The sequence below is a fragment of the Mustela nigripes genome, chromosome 1, assembly GCF_022355385.1.
Source record: "Mustela nigripes isolate SB6536 chromosome 1, MUSNIG.SB6536, whole genome shotgun sequence".
NCBI classification, from domain to species: Eukaryota; Metazoa; Chordata; class Mammalia; order Carnivora; family Mustelidae; genus Mustela; species Mustela nigripes.
Genome location: NC_081557.1, coordinates 90580692 through 90602591, shown reverse-complemented (window position 1 = coordinate 90602591; position 21900 = coordinate 90580692). Strand labels below are relative to the sequence as shown.

General features: G+C 52.9%; 1 protein-coding gene across 1 annotated transcript; it reads left to right on the top strand.

The window, feature by feature from the left end:
• Window positions 1-10198: 10198 nt before the first annotated feature.
• On the top strand, window positions 10199-21020 carry CXCR5 (C-X-C motif chemokine receptor 5). The gene is made up of 2 exons (XM_059415979.1): window positions 10199-10415; window positions 18280-21020. Exons 1-2 carry the CDS (start codon window positions 10359-10361, stop codon window positions 19345-19347), a joined length of 1125 nt encoding a protein of 374 aa, XP_059271962.1. The 5' UTR covers window positions 10199-10358; the 3' UTR covers window positions 19348-21020.
• The last annotated feature ends 880 nt before the right edge of the window (window positions 21021-21900 follow it).

The window sequence follows — 21900 nt, the reverse complement described above, 5'->3', positions numbered from 1 at the left end:
TTTTGGCAAGTGAACCGCTTTATGCCTCAGTTTCATGACTTGGAAGATGAAGACATGAAAAGTAATTTCCTCAGAAGGTTGCTGTAAGCATTAATGAATGAGTAGAGGTCCTTAACCTTCAAACCCTGGTATGCCTTAGACCGCAGTCCTTCTCTTGTCTGTCTCTTCTCCCCCTGGGCTGTAAACACCACTGGACTGTGCCAAATGAGCTCCTTCCTCTCATCTGAACTCTACATCTCAATATCCAACTGCCTGACAACTCCACACTCTGCTTACGTTGGAAGCAAAATTAGATGCATGGGTCGGGGGCTCCTTCTTCCCCAACCCCAGAACCCTCCCCAGCCACTCTCTTTACCCAGCCCCCAACCCTAAGAGTCCTCTTTTTGCAGCTGACCAGGGCTCAGCCCCCCCAGACCAATCTCCAGGACAGTGAGTTCACAGCCATCGGGCCTGGGCCAGGGTCCAGTTTCCACACACTGAGCTGGTCTGTCGGGCTCGGCGGGTTGTGGCTTCCTCCACCCTACCTCAGGCCTGTGAGGGCAAAAAGCCCCAGTTCGTTTCTGGGACAGCCATCTCTTACCTCTTGCTTGGGGCCATCTCCACAACACCCAGCTGGGGGGCCTAGGGAGCACCCACCCGTGCAGAGGACTAGAATTCTTCTGTTGGAGGTAGAACATTAGGAACAGCGACAGCTTATGTTCGTTTAGTTTGCAGAGCACCTTGCAAGTAGGATTTTAAACTCCAGAGACAACTGACTCAGTGACCGTGCACATGTTCCTCCCCCCACCTCAGCAGACCTCTGGGGACCACTGCCTCTACCCTGCGGCCTGACACCGTGCGAGGTTATAATCCAGGCAGAAGGAACCTACATGTACACAGATGTCTCTATTACGGACAGTAAGGCAAATGCCCGCCTGACCTCCACTCCCACCTAAAATTGAAGGCTAAAACATTACTCTCACTTGGGTAACTGGTAAACACACTTTACTGAAACACCTACTAGGTATTGACTATTCCCGTGTATTGATCACGTACTGATTCTCATGATAATCTTTTGAGGTAGGTGTTACATGATTTATGGCTAAGGAAGAAGACAGAGACTTGCCTAAGGACACACACCTCCTGAGCACGGAAGTTGAGAGTCCAAGCCTGTTTCTTTCTCCTGACCTTGTGGGCAGGCCCAGCAGAAGCCCCACAGGCTCAGGCCACAGAAAGCCACGATGGAGAGCCAGGTGCCCCTGGGCCCAACCCCAGATTTCCCACCACTTCTCCACGGATCCCTACCCTCATTCCCTCTTCATTCATTCAGTCAGTCAAAGACAATTATCGAACACCTCCTGGTACAAAGCTCTTGGGGAAAGAATGAATTATGTATGATGATTGTCCCGGAAAGCTCTCTGCCTAATAGAGTACATGAGTAACTACAGTGCAAGGTAAAGGTAAGCAATCCAGGGAAAGTGCTAGATTCAGTCAAGGGCAAAAACAATTACTTTGATTCAGTGGCGTCTTCAGGAGGAAGAGGCACCAAGATGGGCCTTGAGAATGTTCAGGCTTGGATCCGGCCACAATGTGGGGACAGAGCTGCTGAGGTTCAGGAACGGTGTCAGGGGAAGTAGGGAAGAGCAGAGGGGTCCCCGGGGCTGGAGGCAAGGGCACCTGCAAGGCAGTAGCAGGAAGTTAGGTTCGGAAACACTCAGTGAACATTCAATAAGTCTTTATCCACCTGGAAAACCAAAACCATACATCGGGGACAGATCACGTGGGCCTAAAATGCCAAGCTCTGGAGTCTGGCACCTGTTGGCTGCCTTACAAGGGGCCACTGGTGTGATTTTCCAATGTCCCCGCTGGGCAGGTAAGGACAAGGGGCAGCCCCTTATCAGCCTCTCCCGGCCTCCTCTCCAGAGCTGGTCCCACAGTGTCAGCAACCCTGTCCCTCACTGCTGTGTCATCATTTACTCCCTTTCAAGTGCCTGGCCCACACCCAGCAGCCCCCACACTGCAGCCCAGAAAGCTTCCTTCCTGGGGCAGCGGGGCCGAGTCATTTGGAAACCTCTCTCTGATGAGCTCCGTGATCAAGGTGCTGATATGGCAGGTGGGCCAGCCTTACCATGTCCCCAATCGCAGAGGTGAATGCGGTGGTGAGTTTCGTTAGCCCATCACCTCCGCCCAAGGCCTGGTACACTTTCACTGCCGGAGTTGGGTGTGGATGCCTTTGACAAATGTCATGTCACCATTCTGCTTTAGCCGTTTCCTGCCTTTGCCTGTCAAGACGGTTCCATCCTGCGGGCCCCGCTCTCGGTCATTTGGCACTAGGCGTCCAACTCAGCCCCCTCCCTGCTGACCACAGCTTTTCCCTCAAAGGGGCTCTGAGGACATGGGCATGGAGGAGATGAACTTTTTGCCATTTTACTTGACATCTCGTCTACAACAAGCCGGCTAAGCGGGCCACTGGGGGCCAACCCATCTCTTGTCCGCAGAGGACAGAGCAAGGGGTCTAGAGTCAGAACCGGCTGTGCTTCCTTTCCAACTGGATAGACACGGGCTGCTCGCGACACCTGCCACGCCTTGGTTTCCTTATACATAAAAGAAGTTAAGAAATCCTGGCCGGCTTTCTCCACGGGCTCGAGACAAGGTCCTCGTGAGACAAAGAATGAGAGAGGCCTTCATAAACTATAAATCAATCTGGGAGTATTGCAAATGTGGTTATTAGTTCGTAAAGACTGAGTTCATGTTATTATACTCTCTCGGGGCACCCTGTTCTTTTTCTTCGTAGCACTTTCAGATTTTTAGAATTGCAAGTTATCATTATTACTAGGTACGTATGCTTATCTAACACCTGCCTCCTAGCCAGGCTGTAAACTGCAAGAGGCCAGGAGTCCTGTTTGGTTTTGCTTCTTGTTGCTTTCCCAGCACCTAGTTCAGTGCCTGGCATACAGTGGAGGCTTAAGGAATAATGCATTAAGTTATCCGAGGAGCCCACCCTCACTAGAGACATCCACTCGGCTAGCCTGTCTTGTTCACTGCTAAACCCGGCCACATACAGGCGACAGATGAATGTTTTTTGGAAGTTTGAAATGACAAACCTCCTTAAATCCGTTTCATTGTGAAGTTCTGTTGCTTCTGAAGACTACGCTGTGCTTTGCAGCAGCTCTGTCTGCAATCCAAATGCCCAGACAGGCTCTCTGTGCTGCTCGGCCCTCGCTGTCCTTGCCTCTCGTCCTCTTCCCACGTTCTCCTCTGCTCCAGTCCAGACAAAGTGCCCGCCACCCTCTCCCCAGCATATATAAATGCTTTATATCACGGGTCAGCCTCTGCTGGGCCTAAGGCCATTCCCTCTCCCTTCCTTCAGAGTTCTGCTTAAAGTCTTCCCTTTCCAGGCCCCTTTTAAAAAGTATGTGTGTGGTTCAGTGGGTTAAAGCCTCTGCCTTCAGTTCAGGTCATGATCCCAGAGTCCTGGGGTCGAGCCCCTTGTCTGGCTCTCTGCTCAGCGGGGGGCCTCCTTCCTCCTCTCTCTCTGCCTGCCTCTCTGCCTACTTGTGATCTCTGTCAAATAAACAAAATCTTAATAAATAAATAAATAGAAATAAAAAGCATGTGTATGAGGACTCCAGGGCGGCTCAGCTGGTTAAGCACCTGCCTTCATCTACCTTGGGCTGGGGTGGTGATCTGCATTGGGCTCCTGAGCAGGGAGTCTGCTTCTCCCTCTGCCTCCTCCTGCCACTCCCCCTGCTTGTGAGCTCTCTCTCTGTCAATAAATAAATAAGTAAAATCTTTAAAAAAAAATTAAAAGCATGTGTGTGTGTGCACGTGTGTGTCTAATAGCACTTCATAAGCGTGGAAGATTTCTCTCTGGAAAAAACTTTTGCATACACGATATTATTCAAGACAAAGAACAACAAGATTTGCAGTGTAGGCATCTTACAAGTGTACAGATTAGGAAACTAAGGCTCAGAGAAGTTTTTTATTTTTTATTTTTTGGAAGGGGAGGGGCAGAGGGAGAGGGAAAGAAGCAGACTCCCCACTGAGAGCTGACCACGCCCCCTCTCCACCTTGGGCTCAATCCCACAACCCCAAGATCATGACCTGAGCCAAAATCAAGAGTTGGACACTGAGCCGGCTTACCCACCCCAGCACTGCCCCTTGGAGAAGCTTTATTTGTTATTTACATACCTGGGATTGTGACTTATTTATGGATCCACGAAAATAATTGGGTTGAGCGACCTCCATTAAAGAAACAGATTGTGAGAGAGAGAGGTAAACGAAGAGTACACAAGATGAGTATGTCACACATAACAGGGCGTGGTATTATTTGTGAAATGTGTGTGTGTGTACACACACATCAACAAGGTTGTGATGTGAAACCTATTTCTTTCCGGGGCCACGTCAAAGTGACTGGGTGCCAGGGCAGGCTGGAGATGACCTAGCAGAGCGTAAGCACCACCAATTGGAGCTGAGGCCGAGACCAAGCGGACAGACGCCAGGGGTGAGAGTGACCGAAGCAGCCTGCTGTAGATCTCAGCGGTGCCGCGTGGCCCCAGGGAGGCTGGGTGCTCCAGGAGAAGCCAGCTGCGTGTCATGGCGCCGGCTGCACGGGGTGTTACCCGTTGTGCTAGAGAGGCCTCAGCTATGTAGCCTTTGCAGGGAGAGGCCGAGAGTGGTGCAGGGCTGGGTCGGGAGCTCCAGCCTGGGATACCCACCGTGTCGGGGTGAGCCGTCTCTGTGTAGCAACCCTGAGTACCCTAGGGAGGGCTTCTCAAAGAGTGTTCTCGGGCCAGGACCATTGGCATCACCTGAACACTTGTGAGAACCGAGGATTCTCAGGTCCCACCCTAGACCTCGGGAATCAGAAACTCTGAGGGAACACCCAGCCACCCATGTTTAACAAGCCCTCCAGCTGATTCTGCGGCATCACATCTGAGAACCATTTTCCTAGGGATGCTAATGGGCATTCTGGGTTTGGGGTGTCTTTGAAGAGCTAGGCAGTGTCCCGTCTAAAAGCAGTCTTGGTGGAAAACAGAAGCTCCAGGTCTCTGATGTGGGCCTCCTGGTGTAAATCCAGCGTTCTTCCACAGTTCCTGCAGCACCTTCGTGCCCTGCACGCGTGTGTGAGGGAACGCGGGGTTTCTCCTTACTCTGGTGCCTTCCACACTGCTGCACTCAGCCCGCACAGTACGTTCACATATGTCACGTACATTCATATATGTGAACATACAGGATGTTCACATATGTTGCTTTGAAAGCATTCTCAAGGTGCGTGTGCCTATGAGTGTGCAAGATTGCACACACGTATCTGTTCTAGCCTCCTCTGTTACACAACATGCTCCCAGGATGGAGCCCGAATCCTGTCACCCTTGATCTTCACATTCCCCCTCTGCTGGAGGTTCAGCTCCCACTCAGTATGTAAACACCTGATTGAGCACCCTGGCCACACAGCCCACCCCTGGGAACCTGTTCCCAAGGGCACTCAGGGCCCCTGTAACCTTGAGCTGACCTTGATGTGCCTCCAAGCACCTGCAGCCCATTCTCTCCCTGTAGGTCTCCCACCTATTACCTAATGAGAGAGGAGCTGTACGTGGGTGCTAGTTCCCCGCACTGAGAACCTTCACCACCCCACTTCCTGTGTTGATTTGTATTGTGCTTCTGGGTCCCCGTGCCTGAGTGAGCTGTTAACACTCACAACTACTTCCTACTACCACCTGAAGCTCAGTTTCCACATGTGTGATAATGTGATAAAAATACCTAACACTTACAAGACTTCAGAGGAAGGAAGGAAAGAATGTGTGTGGATTTCACACACTTCATGGCACATAGTGGGTAAACCGCTGAGTGGACCATGAAGAGCGGAGGCAGTTTTCCCCTCGGATAACCAGATTAAGTGCTGGTCCTTTGCAAAAACAATCCCGGAGAGAAGGTGGTGTGGTCGGGTGGAGAGAGCCTCAGGTTTGCTGTCCACGGGACCTGCCTTCCGACCCTCACTCTTGTCAATTACTCTCCCTGTAATCCTGAGCAAAGAACTGAGCCCCTGTTTCTTCATTCCCCCACCCATGCCCCAAAACAAAGTCAGGGATGATACTGATATCTCCCACACAAGGTGTTTTGAGGATCAAATAGGATTAAATGTGAAATCAAGTTAAATACAAAGTAAAATTAAATGCCAAAATTGTAGAGCTTTGTACATCGGTAAATACTATCCGAAAGCCATTGTTGTTCTCCTTTGGTGCCTAGAGAGATGTCCAACACTCCCGCAGGCCCACTCATTAGGTGGGGACCTACAGAGCTCTGCTCTGAACAGTTGGGAAAAACTCAGAGAAAGCAGACACAAGATCTCTGCCCAGATGGGAAGACAGTGTCTCAGGTTAGTGGAAGAACAGAGGGAAAACCCCGATCCATTCCCTTCACCCAACATTCTGCAGAACAGCTTAATTTTTCTGTGGGATGTGGGAAATGAACTCCAAAACAAGCGATTATATCTGGTCTCTGGAATAAATAGAAATTTAATCTAATCCGTGAACTGTGAAGTAAAATTACTGAGAAAATTCACCTGAGCTAATTGATGGGAAGCAGTTACTCCCGAAGGCAGACACAAGCCCACTCGTGGCAGAACCACCAGCAGTCATTTTGATGAGAAGCCTGGAAAACAATTCAGCCATGGGTAGGCTGCCTGTGGTGTGGGGATTGGAAAACCACGCAGTAGAAATATAAACAAGTGGCACATTGAAATAAAATTTGGGCTGCACCATCTGGAAGCTCTTCCCCCCACCCCCCAAAACCATGTGATTATCACAAACAGGTGGAACTCCTGCTATCTCATCCTCACGGTCAAGGAATTATAGCCTAGTGATTGCTCTCTCTGCTGGGGTTGGGGGGTGGTCTGGTTTTATGGGTTTGAAAGTCACAGGATCATCTTTTCTACCAGAGGCAGTTACTCTCTGAACCTGCTAAGACATCAGAATTCATGATCAGGCGGTATTTATCCATTTAAGGCAAACCATCAAGGTCAGTGGCTGGGACAAGTGGGCCCTGGGGACCTACAGTATGTGCCAGCATCTGGAGAGATGGGAAGGAACGTCTGAATGGGTCCACGGTGCAAGAAGCATGAGGAACTCAAGGACCCAGACAGTCACAGGTTCCTCTGCTCCATAAAACCCAGGTCGGCCATTGAGAAGCTCATAGATATCTCCCTGCCTTAGCCTGCTGCCACAACGAAGAGGTCGTTCTGAGCCTCCTCCCAGACTCCTCTTCTGGGCCCACAATGCATCAAGGGAAATGGGCAGCTGTGAGAGAAGGGCAAGCAATTCCCATCTTCTCCAGCGCACACTGCAATCTCGTCCTGCCTCCTCCTGCTACGACACCATCATCACCATCACTACCATCATCACACCCTGAACCTTGGGTAATTCTTTCCCTGTATTTTTTCATGCAATCCTCAGTATCTCCCACTAACCATGCTAACCATGCACCTTCCCCTCCAGGTACATCAATGTTCAGCTCATGTCCTGCTTCTCCCATGAAGTCTTCTCTGGCCTTTGAGAGCAGTAGGTCTCTAATGACAAGAAGCAGAGCTCTGTGTTTTGCATTGTCCCGCCAATATTTCCCATCAGGGCCGGGACAGACTGAAGAATGACACATTTATCTAAGTCATCAGCACAGCAGGGCTGACTGAACCAGGACTGCAGAAGTTCCCTTTGTAGGTTGAGATGATGCCTTCGAACCTTCAAGAAGGAAGTTTCTGAGGCATGTTGTTGAGGGGAGTGGGAGCCCACAGGTAAGACCATTAAAAAAATTTTTTTTTAAATTTATTTGACACAGAGAGAGCGAGATCACAAGTAGGCAGAGAGGCAGGCAGAGAGAGGGGGAAGCAGGCTGCCCACTGAGCAGAGAGCCCAATGTGGGGCTTAATCCCAGGACCCCGAGATCATGACCTGAGCCGAAGGCAGAGGCTTAACCCACTGAGCCACCCAGGAGCCCCAGGTAAGGCCATTTTAATTATAGTTATGTATGTACAGAGTCTTGAACAAGGAAATTCTTATCTTTATAGAAAGATATAGAAAGTCCTAGTCAGATAATATGTGGACCATTAACCAGAAATCACCCAGAGGCTGATAAGGGACCCAGAAATCACGTCCTTTGAAGAAGGACTGAAGGCACCCAGGACTTAGAAGGACTTAGGCACCCTCTAAGAGGAGAAGACTAATGGGGAGGTGGTCTGTCTTCAGAAGGTGTTTATTAGACAATCCGGAGAGAAGGCAGTGCCAGGACCTCTGGGATGAGTTACAGGGAGACACGCTTTGACTCAGCATGAGGATGATTAAATCATCCTGCCTTAAACACAATCTTTTGAAGGGAACAAGTTTCTTACCCCTGGTGATGTTTGTCCAATTCCAGCTGGCCCTCTGATAAGGATGTAATGACAAGAATCTTGCATTTGTTGGGGGCAAAGGAGGGGGAAAGAGGAGGGACTGGTGTATCTTCCAAATACCCTTCTAATTCCTATGTGATTCTGTATACTATACTCCTTCCTTGGGGGAGGGATGGGCAGAGGGAGAGAGAATCTTAAGCATGATCCATGCCCAGCACAGAGTTCAGTGGAAGAGGGCTCAATCTTACAACCCTGAGATCATTACTTAAGCTGAAATCAAGAGTTGAATGCTTAACCAACTGAGCCCCCAGGTGCTCCTATATTCCTTCCTAATCCATGTACTTAGAGCAGCAAAAATGAATTTGAATATATCAGTGGTTTGGAGGGGCAGGGGTGTTTCGGCATGGGGCTGGAAGAAGGGCTTAGCAAGCATGGGACACAGGAAACATCGGAGCAGCTTCCTCCTGAACGTTTCGGGGCTGGAAGTATGGAAGAGAACTCCTACCCCTTGTCCTGGGGTTCTTCCCCCTTGAAAGCCATTGCTGAAGCCAGTAAGTGAATGAAGAGCGGAAAGATGGGCCCCAACAGCACAAACAGAGGCCAAGAACTCCTCAAATTGTTGAAACCCAAAGAAGTTGTATCTGTTGGGGTGCAGTGGTGCTTATAAGCAAGGTGTATAGGAAAGAAAGACAGGGGATGAATATGGAGGAAAAGATGAAGACATTCGAAAGGGGAGAATCCCAGCAAATGGTAATTTGGCTGGAAGGGATGATGACAAGAGCCAAGAAGTCACATGTACCTTGTGAGTGCCCCTAGTTGTTGTCATTATTTTTACATTATTGGGGCTCAAAGGAGGCAATGTCCTCTCCTGGAAGAAAAGGCACAAAGAGGAGACATGGACGGGATACTGATCAGTGCCTATAAAGGGGCTTCTTAAAGGAAGGGGTCCTCAGACAGAACAGAGTTGAGAGAAAGGAGAGGGTTGCATGAGCCCGTGGGAGCAGCAGCTGGTGTAGAGAAAACACTGAACGTGCGGTCAGGAAAGCTGGCTTCAAGGTCCAGCTCTGCCACTGGTCAGCTATGGGCCCCGAGGCTCTTCCTCTCGCATTCTTAACCTCGGGGTCCTCCTGTGTAAGAATCTACTCCAGCTGGGTAGTCTCTGAGGTTAATAATCAGGTGCCAACCAAGTTCATATGCAGCTAGAACATCATTCTTTTTGAGTCAGAAGATGACTCTATGACTACTTACATTTTCTGCTGGTAATTTGGGTGATTTCATTTTTGACTTCCAGTAATGTTTTAGTGTTGTTCCCTTTGAAAATTTCTAACCTTTCTCTCCTGAACTTGAGCTGGAAAGGGAAGGGGTTTTGCCCCTGCCTGGGCAAAAGGATGGTAGCAAGTAGGGTGACCAAGTGTCCCCATTAGCCTAGGAGTGAGGGGTTTCCCAGGATATGGGACTTTCAGTCTTGGGGGGGGGGGGACCGGATGATCGGTCTCCCAAGTGGCAAGAAAGGTGAAGATTTGAAGGTGGCTTGGAGAAGAGATCCTGGAAGGCTGTCCTTCTGTTCCCTTTCTATGTGGAGATCCCCTTGTTGCCCCACAGACTGGTGAGGTGGTTTTCATTACAAGGTACAACTCCCTTATGGGGAGGAATGGGGACGAGAAGCCAGGGCCGGCCTTCATAACAGTCACAAGCCCCATTGAGACAACCATTGCCAGGAAAGAGGCTGAAATGCTTGACTAGCACTGATGTTCTGGGGATTTTCCCTTTTTTAAAAAAAAAAAAAAAAAAAAAAAACACATACACACACAACAGAAAAGACCCAGTGGAAAAAAAAGTGATGAGCTGTGAGGCAGACAGCGGGTCCTACGCAGCCTGAGGAGACAGTGCGCTGCTCATTTGTTTAAATTTGCAGCTGACGGCCGCCACCTCTCTATAGGCACCAGAGAGCCTCTCAGCATCAGTCAGTGACCAGCCTGGTTGACATACGGCTACAAACATGAACTACCCCCTAACCCTGGACATGGACCTTATGAACTACAACCTGGAGGACGTGGTGAGTAGGACAGCTGGTTGCCCAGGCCCTCCCTGGAATTCTAGATATTTTGTGCCCGGGACCGGGAAAGTGGGGCTAGCTGTGGAGTCCCCTCCCGCTGTGGGTTGGCAGAATCGAGGCAGGCCCCATTTATGACTGTATTTTCCCATTCCCTGGAAGATGCTGATCCATAGAGCTATTGCTTGAAATAGACATTCTTTCGGGGGACTGGAAGTATGGGTTCTGGTGTCTGCGTCCTCCCTGACATGCTGTGTGACCTGGAACAAGTCACTTTGCCTCTCCATTGTTCAAAAGATTCTCTCCTTATCTCTCGGGGGTAGAATAAGGGCCCAGATGGGAAAGTACTTGGGAGGTTTTCTTACTCTCGGGAACCTGGCATTGCGCCAGTATATTTATTCATCTCCTGCCCTGTGATCCTATCATTAGGGTTCTACATTTTGTGTTGGATGGAGAAGTTGAGGATTTGGTCCTCATCCTTAAATAGCTTACAGTCTATCCGCAGAAGAAAAAAAAAATCCACTCACTGGAAGCTTTAGATAATAATGATGTGCTGAACCAAGGAAGTGTAAGACCAGGTGGTCAGCAAGGACCTCTGACCACACAATGGGTCAGAGTCCAGGGGCAAAGGGATGCCAAGTTGGTGGGAGAACGCTTGTGCTAATCCTAGAAATGTTTTAAAGAGCATGTTGTAAGCCCCCTCAAAAAAACTGGAATCTCTAGAGATGAGGTATTCTTGGATGGGCTAAGAAAACGCCGTCCCCTATGTCACACTCGGCCACCCACCCAAGTCCCTCCTGTGAACCAGAGTGGTTCCGTCGACCGGGCTCTCAAAGGATATGTACAGGGAACAGCTCAACGGAGGCCCTGGGGCTCTGGTGTACAGGCAGGTGGGGGCTGTTTATGAGGATCTTTTGGGAACTTCTTTCCTCCCTTCCTCCTTTTCCCCCATGGCCAATGGCACTTCAGAGGAAAGGACTTCTCTGAGCTGTGCTGTGGGCTGGATCATAAACCCTTTCTCCTATACCCTGAGATATTCTACAACACCCTCTAGTTCCCCTGGCTAGAGTCTCCACTAGAACTCTACCCACCATGTTCCCAGACTTGCTTGGAAAAGTCTGCCTCTCACCTGCCCAGATCCCAGAGCTTAGAACTCTTAAGTAGAACAAGGGGGGAAAGTGGGGAGAAGTCCAGCCTCTCAGATCCAATCCCCAGATGAGAGTAGAGCCAGAACCATGAGTCTAATCAGACCTGCTGCCTCACTTGTGGGACCCAACGCAAAATGAAAATGCAGGGCCCCTCATTCAAAAATTATTAAGAATTTCAAGATAGCAACAGCAGAGCACTAAACCAAGCATGGAACTCTTCTAAGTGTAGGATCACATGCCCATGAAGTTGACCCTGAGAGTCATCACTGAGTCTGAGCAATACCCTAGACCAGACTTAAACTGCACCACCCTGACAAGGCACCTCCCTCCCAGCCTGGCTCCCTGTCCTGGCCCTGGCCTCCCCTGATTAGGTTAGTGGGTGTTTTCCTTTGCCCACAGCTTTGAGCTGACCACGAACCATGACCCAGTTGGATAACATCATAACCAACCCAGACCTGCCCGGTCTGGGCTTCTGAGAAACCTCAAGAGTTTCCCCTTACTGCATGCCTCACTCCACTGCGTGACCTACTAGGGACAGGTGGTGGCAGGGGCAGGGGACAATGGGGCATGTCCCATATAAGAAAGAAAACTGACAGCCCAGGGAGACAGACCTGGCTACTTGCTGAGTGTCACAACCCACCTGAGTGGTCTTGGGCCAGGCATCCCAGCACGCCCAACCTCCCTTGATCAGAGTCTAGTCAGGAGCCCAGGAGTCCTGGGACGATCCAGGCTCTGGAGTTCTTCCACCAGCTCTCGGGGCCTCATCCTGCCCTCCCTTACTCCCTGGACACGATCCCTCTCCGGGCTCCTTCCCCTCAGGAGCACAGACCCTCTCCCTCCACCCCACCCCACCCCCTCACTGCAGCTCCAGGCAGTTTTTATAACGCCTGACAGTGTCTCATGGCACAGAGGCCCCGGGATGGCAGAGAGCAGCAGAACGGTCTTGCCCATAGTAGCTTCTCAATATGTATTTATTGGCCTGTGATGTATCAGAAGTCCTTGCCTGTCGTTTCTCTCTGAAGTTAGTCTCGCTTCTGTGCTCTTTACTTCCAATTCCCTTTCCTGTCCTCGTCCAAACCAAGTATTGGTTCACTGTCCTAGAAGACAGGGTTCTATACTCTAACATTAGGTTAAAAACTGAGGGCCCTTGGCCATTGCCAAGTGTTGGTCATCCTGTCTTCCCTCCTACCCCCTGAATTCTAAGATCAACTCTAGCCAGTTAAAATGTCCATTTTTCAAAGATAAGCTGTTATTCCCTTGAATGGAAGACCCAAACAAGAAATCTAGATGGCTGAGCACAAGGAATAAGGAGCCAGGTCCCTGGGGTGGGCATACCAGGGACCCATTCTGCTAGGAAGACAGATCTAGGCAGACCAAGAGAAGTCTCTGTCTGCAGGAAACTGGATCGCGGAGTGCAGACCTCCTCTTGACAGTAGGGGGGCCTGGACTGGGGTACCTATGGGGGTTGGGCAGAAACTGCACCTCCAGCCCTACCCCATACACAAGCCAGGAGAGGAAGCTGCTAGAGAGGAGGGCCAATCTGGTCCAGTTCCAGGGCCTGCCTCCCCCTAACTCCTCAGTGATGATCCTCCAAAACCATTTCACTGTGATCAGAGCATCATGGGCTACAAAGCCTGTCCACATGTACCATCTCATTTAATCAAGAGGTATAAGAAAGAGAAACCAAAACCACGCTCTTTCTGGACTATGCCTGGGAGAGGGAAGGAGCACTCCCTCAAAATAGGTCAAAAGTCCCAGAGGAATCCCAGGGGAAGAGGCCCCAACATGGGGGTGGGGGGTTGTCTGAGGGGTGAGGGATGAGGGAGAGACCCAGGGCCAGCCTGGGGAGAGATCAGTGTTGAGGTGAATCTGGGCTCAGGCATTCAGACCACAGTGTCCCTCAGGAATTCTTGCTTTTCTTAAGGACACAGGTCCCATCCCTCTGGGGGGATGTCATAAAAAGTGGCCATGAATTAGGCGCTGAGAATCAAGTCTTTCAGGAAGGACAGGACAAAATATTTCAAGGGGCTGCGGACCCAGGAGATGGCTTCAAGGGTTTGCTCTACACACCTAAGATACATGTCCGCCTCAAACTGTGTGACTGTCCCCAAAGTGTGAACTGACTTTGGGATACCAGGAGAGGACCCCCTTAAACCTTTGTACTGAAGACTCAGTGCAAAGGTAGGAATAGCTTAAAGTCTTCCCCCAGAACCACATCGAAGCAGTACCATGTTCCTAATCAGGCCATAGACAGAGAGGAAAGAGGGGCCTGGCAAGTTTGCTCCTGAAGGGGGAGTGGGAGCAAGGGGGTGATGTGACAAGTGATAAGCCAGAGTCTCGGATGGTCTTTTGGGAGTGTGGACCCTCAAAAGGAAGAGTGGGGTTAGGACACAGACCCCAGTCTCAATCCCCCAGATGCCCTCCCCCCTCAAGTCACTGAAGGCTGGAGGAGAGCTGCCCGGTTGGCCCATGCACAGCTCCTGACTCTTGATTGGAGATATCCATACAGGGGCCTAAAAGGAGATAGAGCCTCCATGTGCTCCCTATGGCCAGAACAACCAACCGCATGTGTGTGCAGATGCCTCCCATGGCCAGAATGACTGAGGCCCCTGCCGTGGTGGGGCTCTGCCTAGATGAGCCCCACACTCGGCAGCCCTCCCTTCTCCTGGGGACTGAGCGGCAAGGTCAGTCTGGGGCATTCTCTGGCTCTAGGGCAGATGAGCTAGGGAAACAAAGCTCCCACGCAGGTGCTGAGCTCAACGAAGGTCATGCTGAGAGCCCACTCAGCCCTGTGCAGAGCATGACAGCTGGAGGTGTGTGAGGGGCATTTGAAGGCAAGACCCAGTCTCCTGTCCAGGGCAAGAATCCCTCCCCATGCTCCTGAGCTCAGACATTCCTCGTCCTCCCAGGCGCCGCCCAAACCCCTGTTGGAGAGTTCTGCCTGGGAGAAGGTTCTTTCTCCTTTGACAGAACACCCCCGACCCCAGCCTCTGCCCATTCCTCCTGGTCTGCCCTCTAGAGCTTCCCACGATAAGCCCATTCTGCCCTCTTGGCCACGGCAGCTCTTCTAGTCCTCAAAGAAGGCAGCTCTTCTTCTGCCTAGACTCTGAGTGCTGGGACCTGAACACTTCCTTCCAGGGCAGGGACTTCCAGACCCCTCAGCAAACTGGTCACCCTTGTCCAGACCAAACAAACCGGGGTGGTGTCAGCTGCCCACCAGGTTTCTGTTCACCTCGGGTAAGGTGACAGTACCCCTTCTGGGAGCCACGTCACCCTGTGACTCATCTGAAGCTGGCAATCAACACATTCTCAGGTCTTTTTCTCATCAACTGTCAGTAAGCCAGGTCTTCCCTAACTTGTCCCCGGACGGTTGAACTTTTTTTTTTTTTTTAATTGAAGATTTTATTTATTTATTTGACAGACAGACCACAAGCAGGCAGAGAGAGGAAGGGAAGCAGGCTCCCCGCCAAGCAGAGAGTCTGATGCCCGGCTCGATCCCAGGACCCTGAGACCATGACCTAAGCTGAAGGCAGAGGCTTTAACCCACTAAGCCACCCAGGCGCCCCAGGACAGTTGAACTTTTAAACGCGGGTCTCGATCTCTCTGTTGCTCCTTACCAATTCCATCTGGTCATTTTTGGGCCTCTCTGGGCTCTGAAGAGAGGCTCAGAGAGAAGGCAGTCCAGGACAGACTCCCGAGGAATGCCCCTGTCAGCCCCTGTCCCACCTGTTCGAACAGAATCTGGTCAGCAAGTGTTCGCTGGTTTTCTCCCTGGCCAGTGCAGGGCCCTACGGCACTGCTCTCCCTGTACCCCCCACCTCTCCCCCGTTCATCCTCTCTCCTCCTCAATACTGGGACCTGGAATGTGCTAGCTCCTTCTCCTGCCCTATCCCCAGCGCTCACAGCAATTTTCCACCTAGATTCCTGGCTCGGCGCTCAGCTACATCCCTCTCCTCGTGTTGGGTTGCCGTCTTTGGGGTATGAGTCCCTGGCTTGTAAGCATGCTTTTGTCTGCTGGGTACCCGCCTAGGCCACATGCTGTCGTGGCCTGACCTGGGCACGTGGCTGTGTCTAAACCGGATGCCGTCAGAGCATGTGTGTGTGTATATGAGGGCCTTGTGCTCCTGTGGCTTTTGATGTCAAGAAATGAGTAAGCAATTGGCCAGATTGTCTACACCGAGCTCCCTCTGGGTAGGCGTCTTAGAGGGGTCCCTTTTGTGCCCCACTCCCCACACCATATAGGATTCATGATCCCTCTACTTCCCACCAGACCAGAGCCAACCTTGCTTCACTACCTCCCTCCCGGGTTTGGGAAGGGGTGGTGGTGACTGATGCCCTAGGTATGGGAAGTGGCTTTGACATGTTCCACCCCCAAGCCCCCAAAATGTCTGTTTGACACCTCCTGCTGAGATGTACTAACAACTCCCAGCACCCCTGAAACCAGTTTCCTCCCATGTTCCTTCCATGTCCTCCCTGCCTGAGCACTTTGCCAAACAAATAGCTCTTGGTAAGAAGGGAAAGATAGTTTCCTCTCAACGGTCTTCTAAACCTGGGTTCTCAGGAGATGGGGCTTCAGGGGTCCTGGGAACACAGCCCACTGTCCTGACTTTAAATGAGCATAAACCAATCAGCCTGGATGGTTTGGAGGGTCAGGACTTGAGTGGCTCTCATAAAGGGCTTTCCGGGCCCGAAAGGCAGACTGTACCTAAGCCCTCCCAAAGGCAGGTAGAGTCCAGCTCCACAGACAGCCCCAGGTTCCCGCATTTCTTCACCCTGGGTCTGAACTGCTTTGCTCTGCATGGAGACTACTCATCTCACTATTTCCCCATTTGCCTCCTGCTGAATTCCAACATGAGCCAAATGGTTGTAGTCAATGACAGTATCGGACATAGCTCCCAATGTGGCAAGAGAACCTAAGACAGGCTCCAGGCTCTCAAGGGCATTGGGAGGAGGCAGGAACCGAGGAAGGGGAAAAGGAGTGTCTGAGTCTCCATGGTGGCCCAGAGACGGACTTGCCTAAGGGGTCAGAACAGAAGGGCGCCTGGCTGTCTCAGGGAACCTGCCCTCAGAGCCTTTCAGCACACATCTGTTGCATGTCTGTCATGTGTGAAACACATGGCCTTGCCAGGGGGACACAGAGGGCCAGCTTCAGGAGCTCGCCATCTAGTGAGGAAACTCACATGGCAATGCCCAATGCCATAATAAAACAAGGAGACGCAGACTGTAAGAAGAGAATCTCCTCCCAAGCTAGGAGGGAGGTAGGGAGGTGGGACTGAGCGGGACCTTGAAGGAAGCCTAGGCATTCGCCAGGCAATCATGGCGAGAAAGGAGTGCTCTGCACAAGGCAGAGTTGGAGCAAAGATCTGGAGACAGGGGGGCACTGGGGTGTTGGGTGCAGGCAGCCAGCAGGATGAGGAACACGGAGGACGCAGTGCCTAAAGCAATAAAGGAGAAGATGAGTTTTGAAAAGTCAGGGGGCTATCTCCTAGACATTTCAAGACCCCTGTAGGGGAAGGCAGACCTCATTCTGCCAGTCCATGGTTTTCAAATGAAAGCAAGCCCTTTGCTCTCCTGGAAGAAGGGCAACGTGAGACCAGCTAGAGGGTCTGTGCAGAGTATTCTTTCCCATCCTCTCCTTCCCTGGGCTCATCATTTATAGAAGTATCTTTTTCAACCCACAGAAGTTGGTTATAATTGGTTTTGAAACCATGGGGAGGGGTCTGGTGGAGGGGGGAGAATGGGGCTGGGAAGTGAGGAGGAGCAGGTGCAGAGGGACAGCTGTGAGTGAAAGGTATGAAAACAGATACCAGTCTTCCTTTGCGGTTAGCTGGGTAAACAACCTGAGCACTGGTGGCCAGGGGCGGGGCGGAGGAGGAGGGAGGAGGGGGAGGCTTGGGAGGAGGAGCTTCCGGAGACAAAGTGGGCATCTCCCCTTCCTCACTTGCTTCTGAGGCAAAGGGAAGCAGAGGAGAGAGATGACCAGTGACGGAAAGTAGCCCTGAGGGAACCCCAGACAAAACTGCGTAGGGGTCAAAGAATGGGATCTGGAGGTGGATCAGCATGGGTTCAAACACACCCAACCTCTCACCCGACCGTTAGCAAGACACATGGATAAGATAGGAATATCACATACCCGAGCTCGTTGCGCAGATTAAACAAAACAGGTGGCTAATACTACCATTTCGGGGATAATGAAGACATTCAGGAATAGGGAGACATCCCAAGAGGAAGCCAGGAGCCTACCCCAGTGGCTACCCCCTCAGCAGGATCTTAGGCTCCAGTGCCCACTGCTCTGTTCAGAACTGGACCAGATGGCTCCTTGCCCCAACCAGGTCCATTCCCCAGATTCCAGCCTGGGAGCCCACAGCCTTCCATATTTGAGGACACATAAACACAAAGTAACTTACAGGTGCCCTTCAGGGAAGCGTCTCCCCACCACATACACCATGTATCTCCTTCCATCTTTGTCAGGACTTGCAGGGCATTAGTCCCTTTCCCAGGGGAAAACTGAAGTTGGAAAAGGCAAAGTGATTGGTTCATGGACACACAAGGGGAGATTGGGAATTGGTCGGTGGGACATATTGGGAGTACAGGGACAAAAGCAACATTAGGGGGTGGTGTGGGGGGAACAGGAGAAATCCACAGGGGAGTCCGGGTCCCTGCGTGGTGGAGAGAGACGGGTCCTTCACTCCCGCCCTGCTGTCTCCCCGCCCCTGCAGTACAGAGAACTAGGCAACTACAGCGACAGCACTGAGAGTCCCACAGTGGAAAATCACCTCTGCTCCACCGTCGAGGGGCCCCTCCTGACCTCCTTCAAGGCTGTGTTCATGCCGGTGGCCTATGGCTTTATCTTCCTCCTGGGTATGATGGGCAACATCCTGGTGCTGGTGATTCTGGAGCGGCACCGGCACACACGCAGCTCCACGGAAACCTTCCTGTTCCACCTGGCGGTGGCCGACCTCCTACTGGTCTTCATCCTGCCTTTCGCCGTGGTAGAGGGCTCTGTGGGCTGGCGCCTGGGCACTGTCCTCTGCAAGACTGTGATCGCCCTGCACAAGATCAACTTCTACTGCAGCAGCCTGCTCCTGGCCTGCATCGCCGTGGACCGCTACCTAGCCATCGTCCACGCCGTCCACGCTTACCGCCACCGCCGCCTCCTCTCCATCCACATCACCTGTGCCACCATCTGGGGAGCGGGCTGCTTCTTCGCCTTGCCGGAGATCCTCTTCGCCAAAGTCAGCCAACCCCACCACAACGACTCCCTGCCCCGCTGTACCTTCTCCCAGGAGAACCGGGCTGAAACCAACGCCTGGTTCACCTCCCGCTTCCTCTACCATGTCGGAGGGTTCCTGCTGCCCATGCTGGTGATGGGCTGGTGCTACGTCGGGGTGGTGCACAGGCTGTGCCAGGCCCAGCGGCGCCCTCAGAGGCAGAAGGCAGTCAGGGTGGCCATCCTGGTGACGAGCGTCTTCTTTCTCTGTTGGTCACCCTACCACATCGTCATCTTCCTGGACACCCTGGCGAGGCTGAAGACCGTGGGCTACAGCTGTGAGCTCAACGGCTACCTCTCGGTGGCCATCACCATGAGCGAGTTCCTGGGCCTGGCCCACTGCTGTCTCAATCCCATGCTCTACACTTTCGCGGGCGTGAAGTTCCGCAGCGACCTGTCGCGCCTTCTGACCAAGCTGGGCTGTGCCGGCCCCGCGTCCCTTTGCCAGTTGCTCCCCACGTGGCGCAAGAGCAGCCTCTCGGAGTCCGAGAACGCCACCTCCCTCACCACCTTCTAGGTCCTGGCCCCCCTCGGGCCTGCCTTCCGTGCGGGTGCGGTGTTGCCGGAACCCCTTCCAGCAGGAGCTGGGACCCTAGGATATGGGACCCCCACTCTCCTCATCCGGGGCAGCTAGAGCCACGCCCTCCTTCCGGGACGTCCCTGCGCGCTCTTCCGCCCGAGGCCACCAGGCCGTCCTGGGAGCGGAAGCAGTCGCGAGGCCGAGCGGTGGAAGCCTGTGCCCGTCGTCGGTCTCCCCTTCTTTCATCTTAACTGTTGGAAGCTCAAGAAACAACTTTTGCTCCCGCCCTGCCGATTGGGAAGGTCAGTCGCCTCCCAGAACGCACTCCGCCATCGTAGGGACCAGGGGTCTCCACAACGACCCGCCTCTCCTCTCAGCCCTCCGGCCGAAAGAGGCTAGAGGCAGAGCACCAGGGGAGAGATGGAGGGCGAGGCCGAGGGAAGGCCCGCTGGCGAAAGGATGTGGCCTTAACCATCTCGGACCCTGACAGACGCAGACACCCTGCCCGGCCACCAGCCCTGCATCTGGACCGAGCAGGAAACGCCGACTGACCCAATCCAGGAAGCTGCTCCCGGCTCTGACCCAAGTGGCCCCGGGCCAGCCCCATGTCACCGGGCCGGGGAGGTCTGCAGACTCAGGGCAGACTCCAGGCACCCTCAGACATCAGCCGGCATCCTAGGGAAGAACGGAGGCCAAGCCAGCAGAGAAAAGCCGTTGAAAGAAAAGATTCTCCTTCCTCAGCCTCAAGGAGGGACAAGTAGAGACCAAAGCCAGCTGTCTTCTCTGCCCAGGGTGGAGAGGCCCCAGTATGGGCCAAGGGCAGTCAGGTCTGGAGCCCTGGTAGGTCTGGCCACTGAGAAGGAAGGAGGCAGACTGCTCCTTCCTGCCCCCGCTCTCCACAGGCCAGACAACCAGGAGAAACTGGGGCAGCAGAGGGGTCCCAATCACACAGAGGGAGCACTTCACGGAGGGTCGGAACAGAAATGCAGACCCCCGGAGAAGAATGACAGACTGAAAAGGGCCTCTGGGGTCATCTCATCCAGCCCCCTACCTGCGGGCCAGACCCAGAGTTTGCCACCTCTCTGGGCCTCGCAAGAGCCACAAGGCATCCCCTCGGGCCAGGCAGGGTGAGAAGCAGGGAAGTCCCCAAGCCCCAGGAAGCTGAGCCCTGCCCCTGAGAGGATACTACTCAGATGGAACCAGAGGAAACCGCTCCGTGCCTGCCTGCCCGCCTTCTGCGGGGAGGGCTTTCCCGCCCTCCTCCGCAGCCCCTGCTCTGGCTAGGGTGGGATGTCGGGGACCCCTGCCCTTGCTGAGGGGGCATCTGGGGGAGGCCCAGTCCCACTCCAGGGCAGCCAACCAAGCCCCCTTGGGGGGGCCCCATGTTGGAAATCAGACCTGTGACCCAGGGGAGGAGGGAGAGACTCTCTCCTCACCATGGAACACTGGGAAAGCCCCAGGGTCCCCCTTTTTCCTCCCAGCATCCAACAGTAAGCTGGGTTTGGGGAGTAGCCAGACACGGAAGCAAAGAAGGCAAGAGGTTGGATTTTTAATTTTCTCTTTTTAATAAAAAGGCACCTATAAAACAGGTCAATACAGTACAGGCAGCACAGAGACCCCCGGAACAAGCCTAAAAATTGTTTCAAAATAAAAACAAGAAGATGTCTTCACATATTGTATTTATATATTTATATTTATATATATATATTTATATAATGGTACAAAATGGCTGGGGGTATGGCCATGGATGGAGGGACATAGGCTGGCCTGTGGAGTTCACCTTGGAAAGCTAGTCTGGTGGCGGAGATGGGGCAAGAGGAGAATGGGGAGGACACTGGGCCCTTTGTGGTCTGACCCCTCTCCTCTGGGCAGGAAACACTTAAGAGTCAGTTTGGGGAGTCTTGGGTTGGCGGTGGGGGGTGGGGGGGCGCAGCTGGCAGGCCCAGGGCCCAGGTTGAGGCAGGGTGGGCAAAGCGCCTGGCAGGATGGAAGGCAGGTGGCCCCCAAACACAGGTGTCAGGGCCCTGACCCCGGGGCCCCAGGGAGGTGCTGGGGGAGGCAGGAGCCTGCAGCCAGCCAGCCCCAGAGGAAGCGCTTGACCTGGCTGACGATGGACTGAGGACAGCACCAGACTGGGAAAAGTGGGGCAAATTCCCTTTGTATCACAGCTGCCAATGCAAGGCCAGACCCTGCAGATCAGGAAGGCTAGGGACGGGGCCGTGGCAGAAGACACCTTGTCTAGAAATGGCCCTTGGCCCTGGAGGCAGGGCACGGAGGCCAGGGAACTGCCCTGCCACCTCACAAGGCAGGAAAGGAAGTGAGAAAAGGAGAAGTGTTTTACTCCTGGGGCCAAGGGGGCAAAACACTGAATCTGTATGGCTTCAGCTCTGACCAGAGGCAGGTGGGGAGTTTTGGGAAAGAGCAGGGGAGCAAGGGGGAGGCAGTGGCTGGGCCTGGGCCTGGGCCTGGGCACAGTGCCCGGAGCCCCAGGCAGAGGGACCTTGCCGGTGAGTGGGCAGGTAGGATGCCCCCTGCTTCTCCACCACTTTC

What these genes read in the sequence shown, in the direction of transcription:
- CXCR5 (XM_059415979.1), top strand. Translation starts at nt 10,359, where the DNA reads ATGAACTACCCCCTAACCCTGGACATGGACCTTATGAACTACAACCTG. An exon ending in ACTACAACCTGGAGGACGTG is followed by an intron (nt 10,416 to 18,279) that starts GTGAGTAGGACA and finishes CCGCCCCTGCAG; the next exon opens with TACAGAGAACTAGGCAACTA.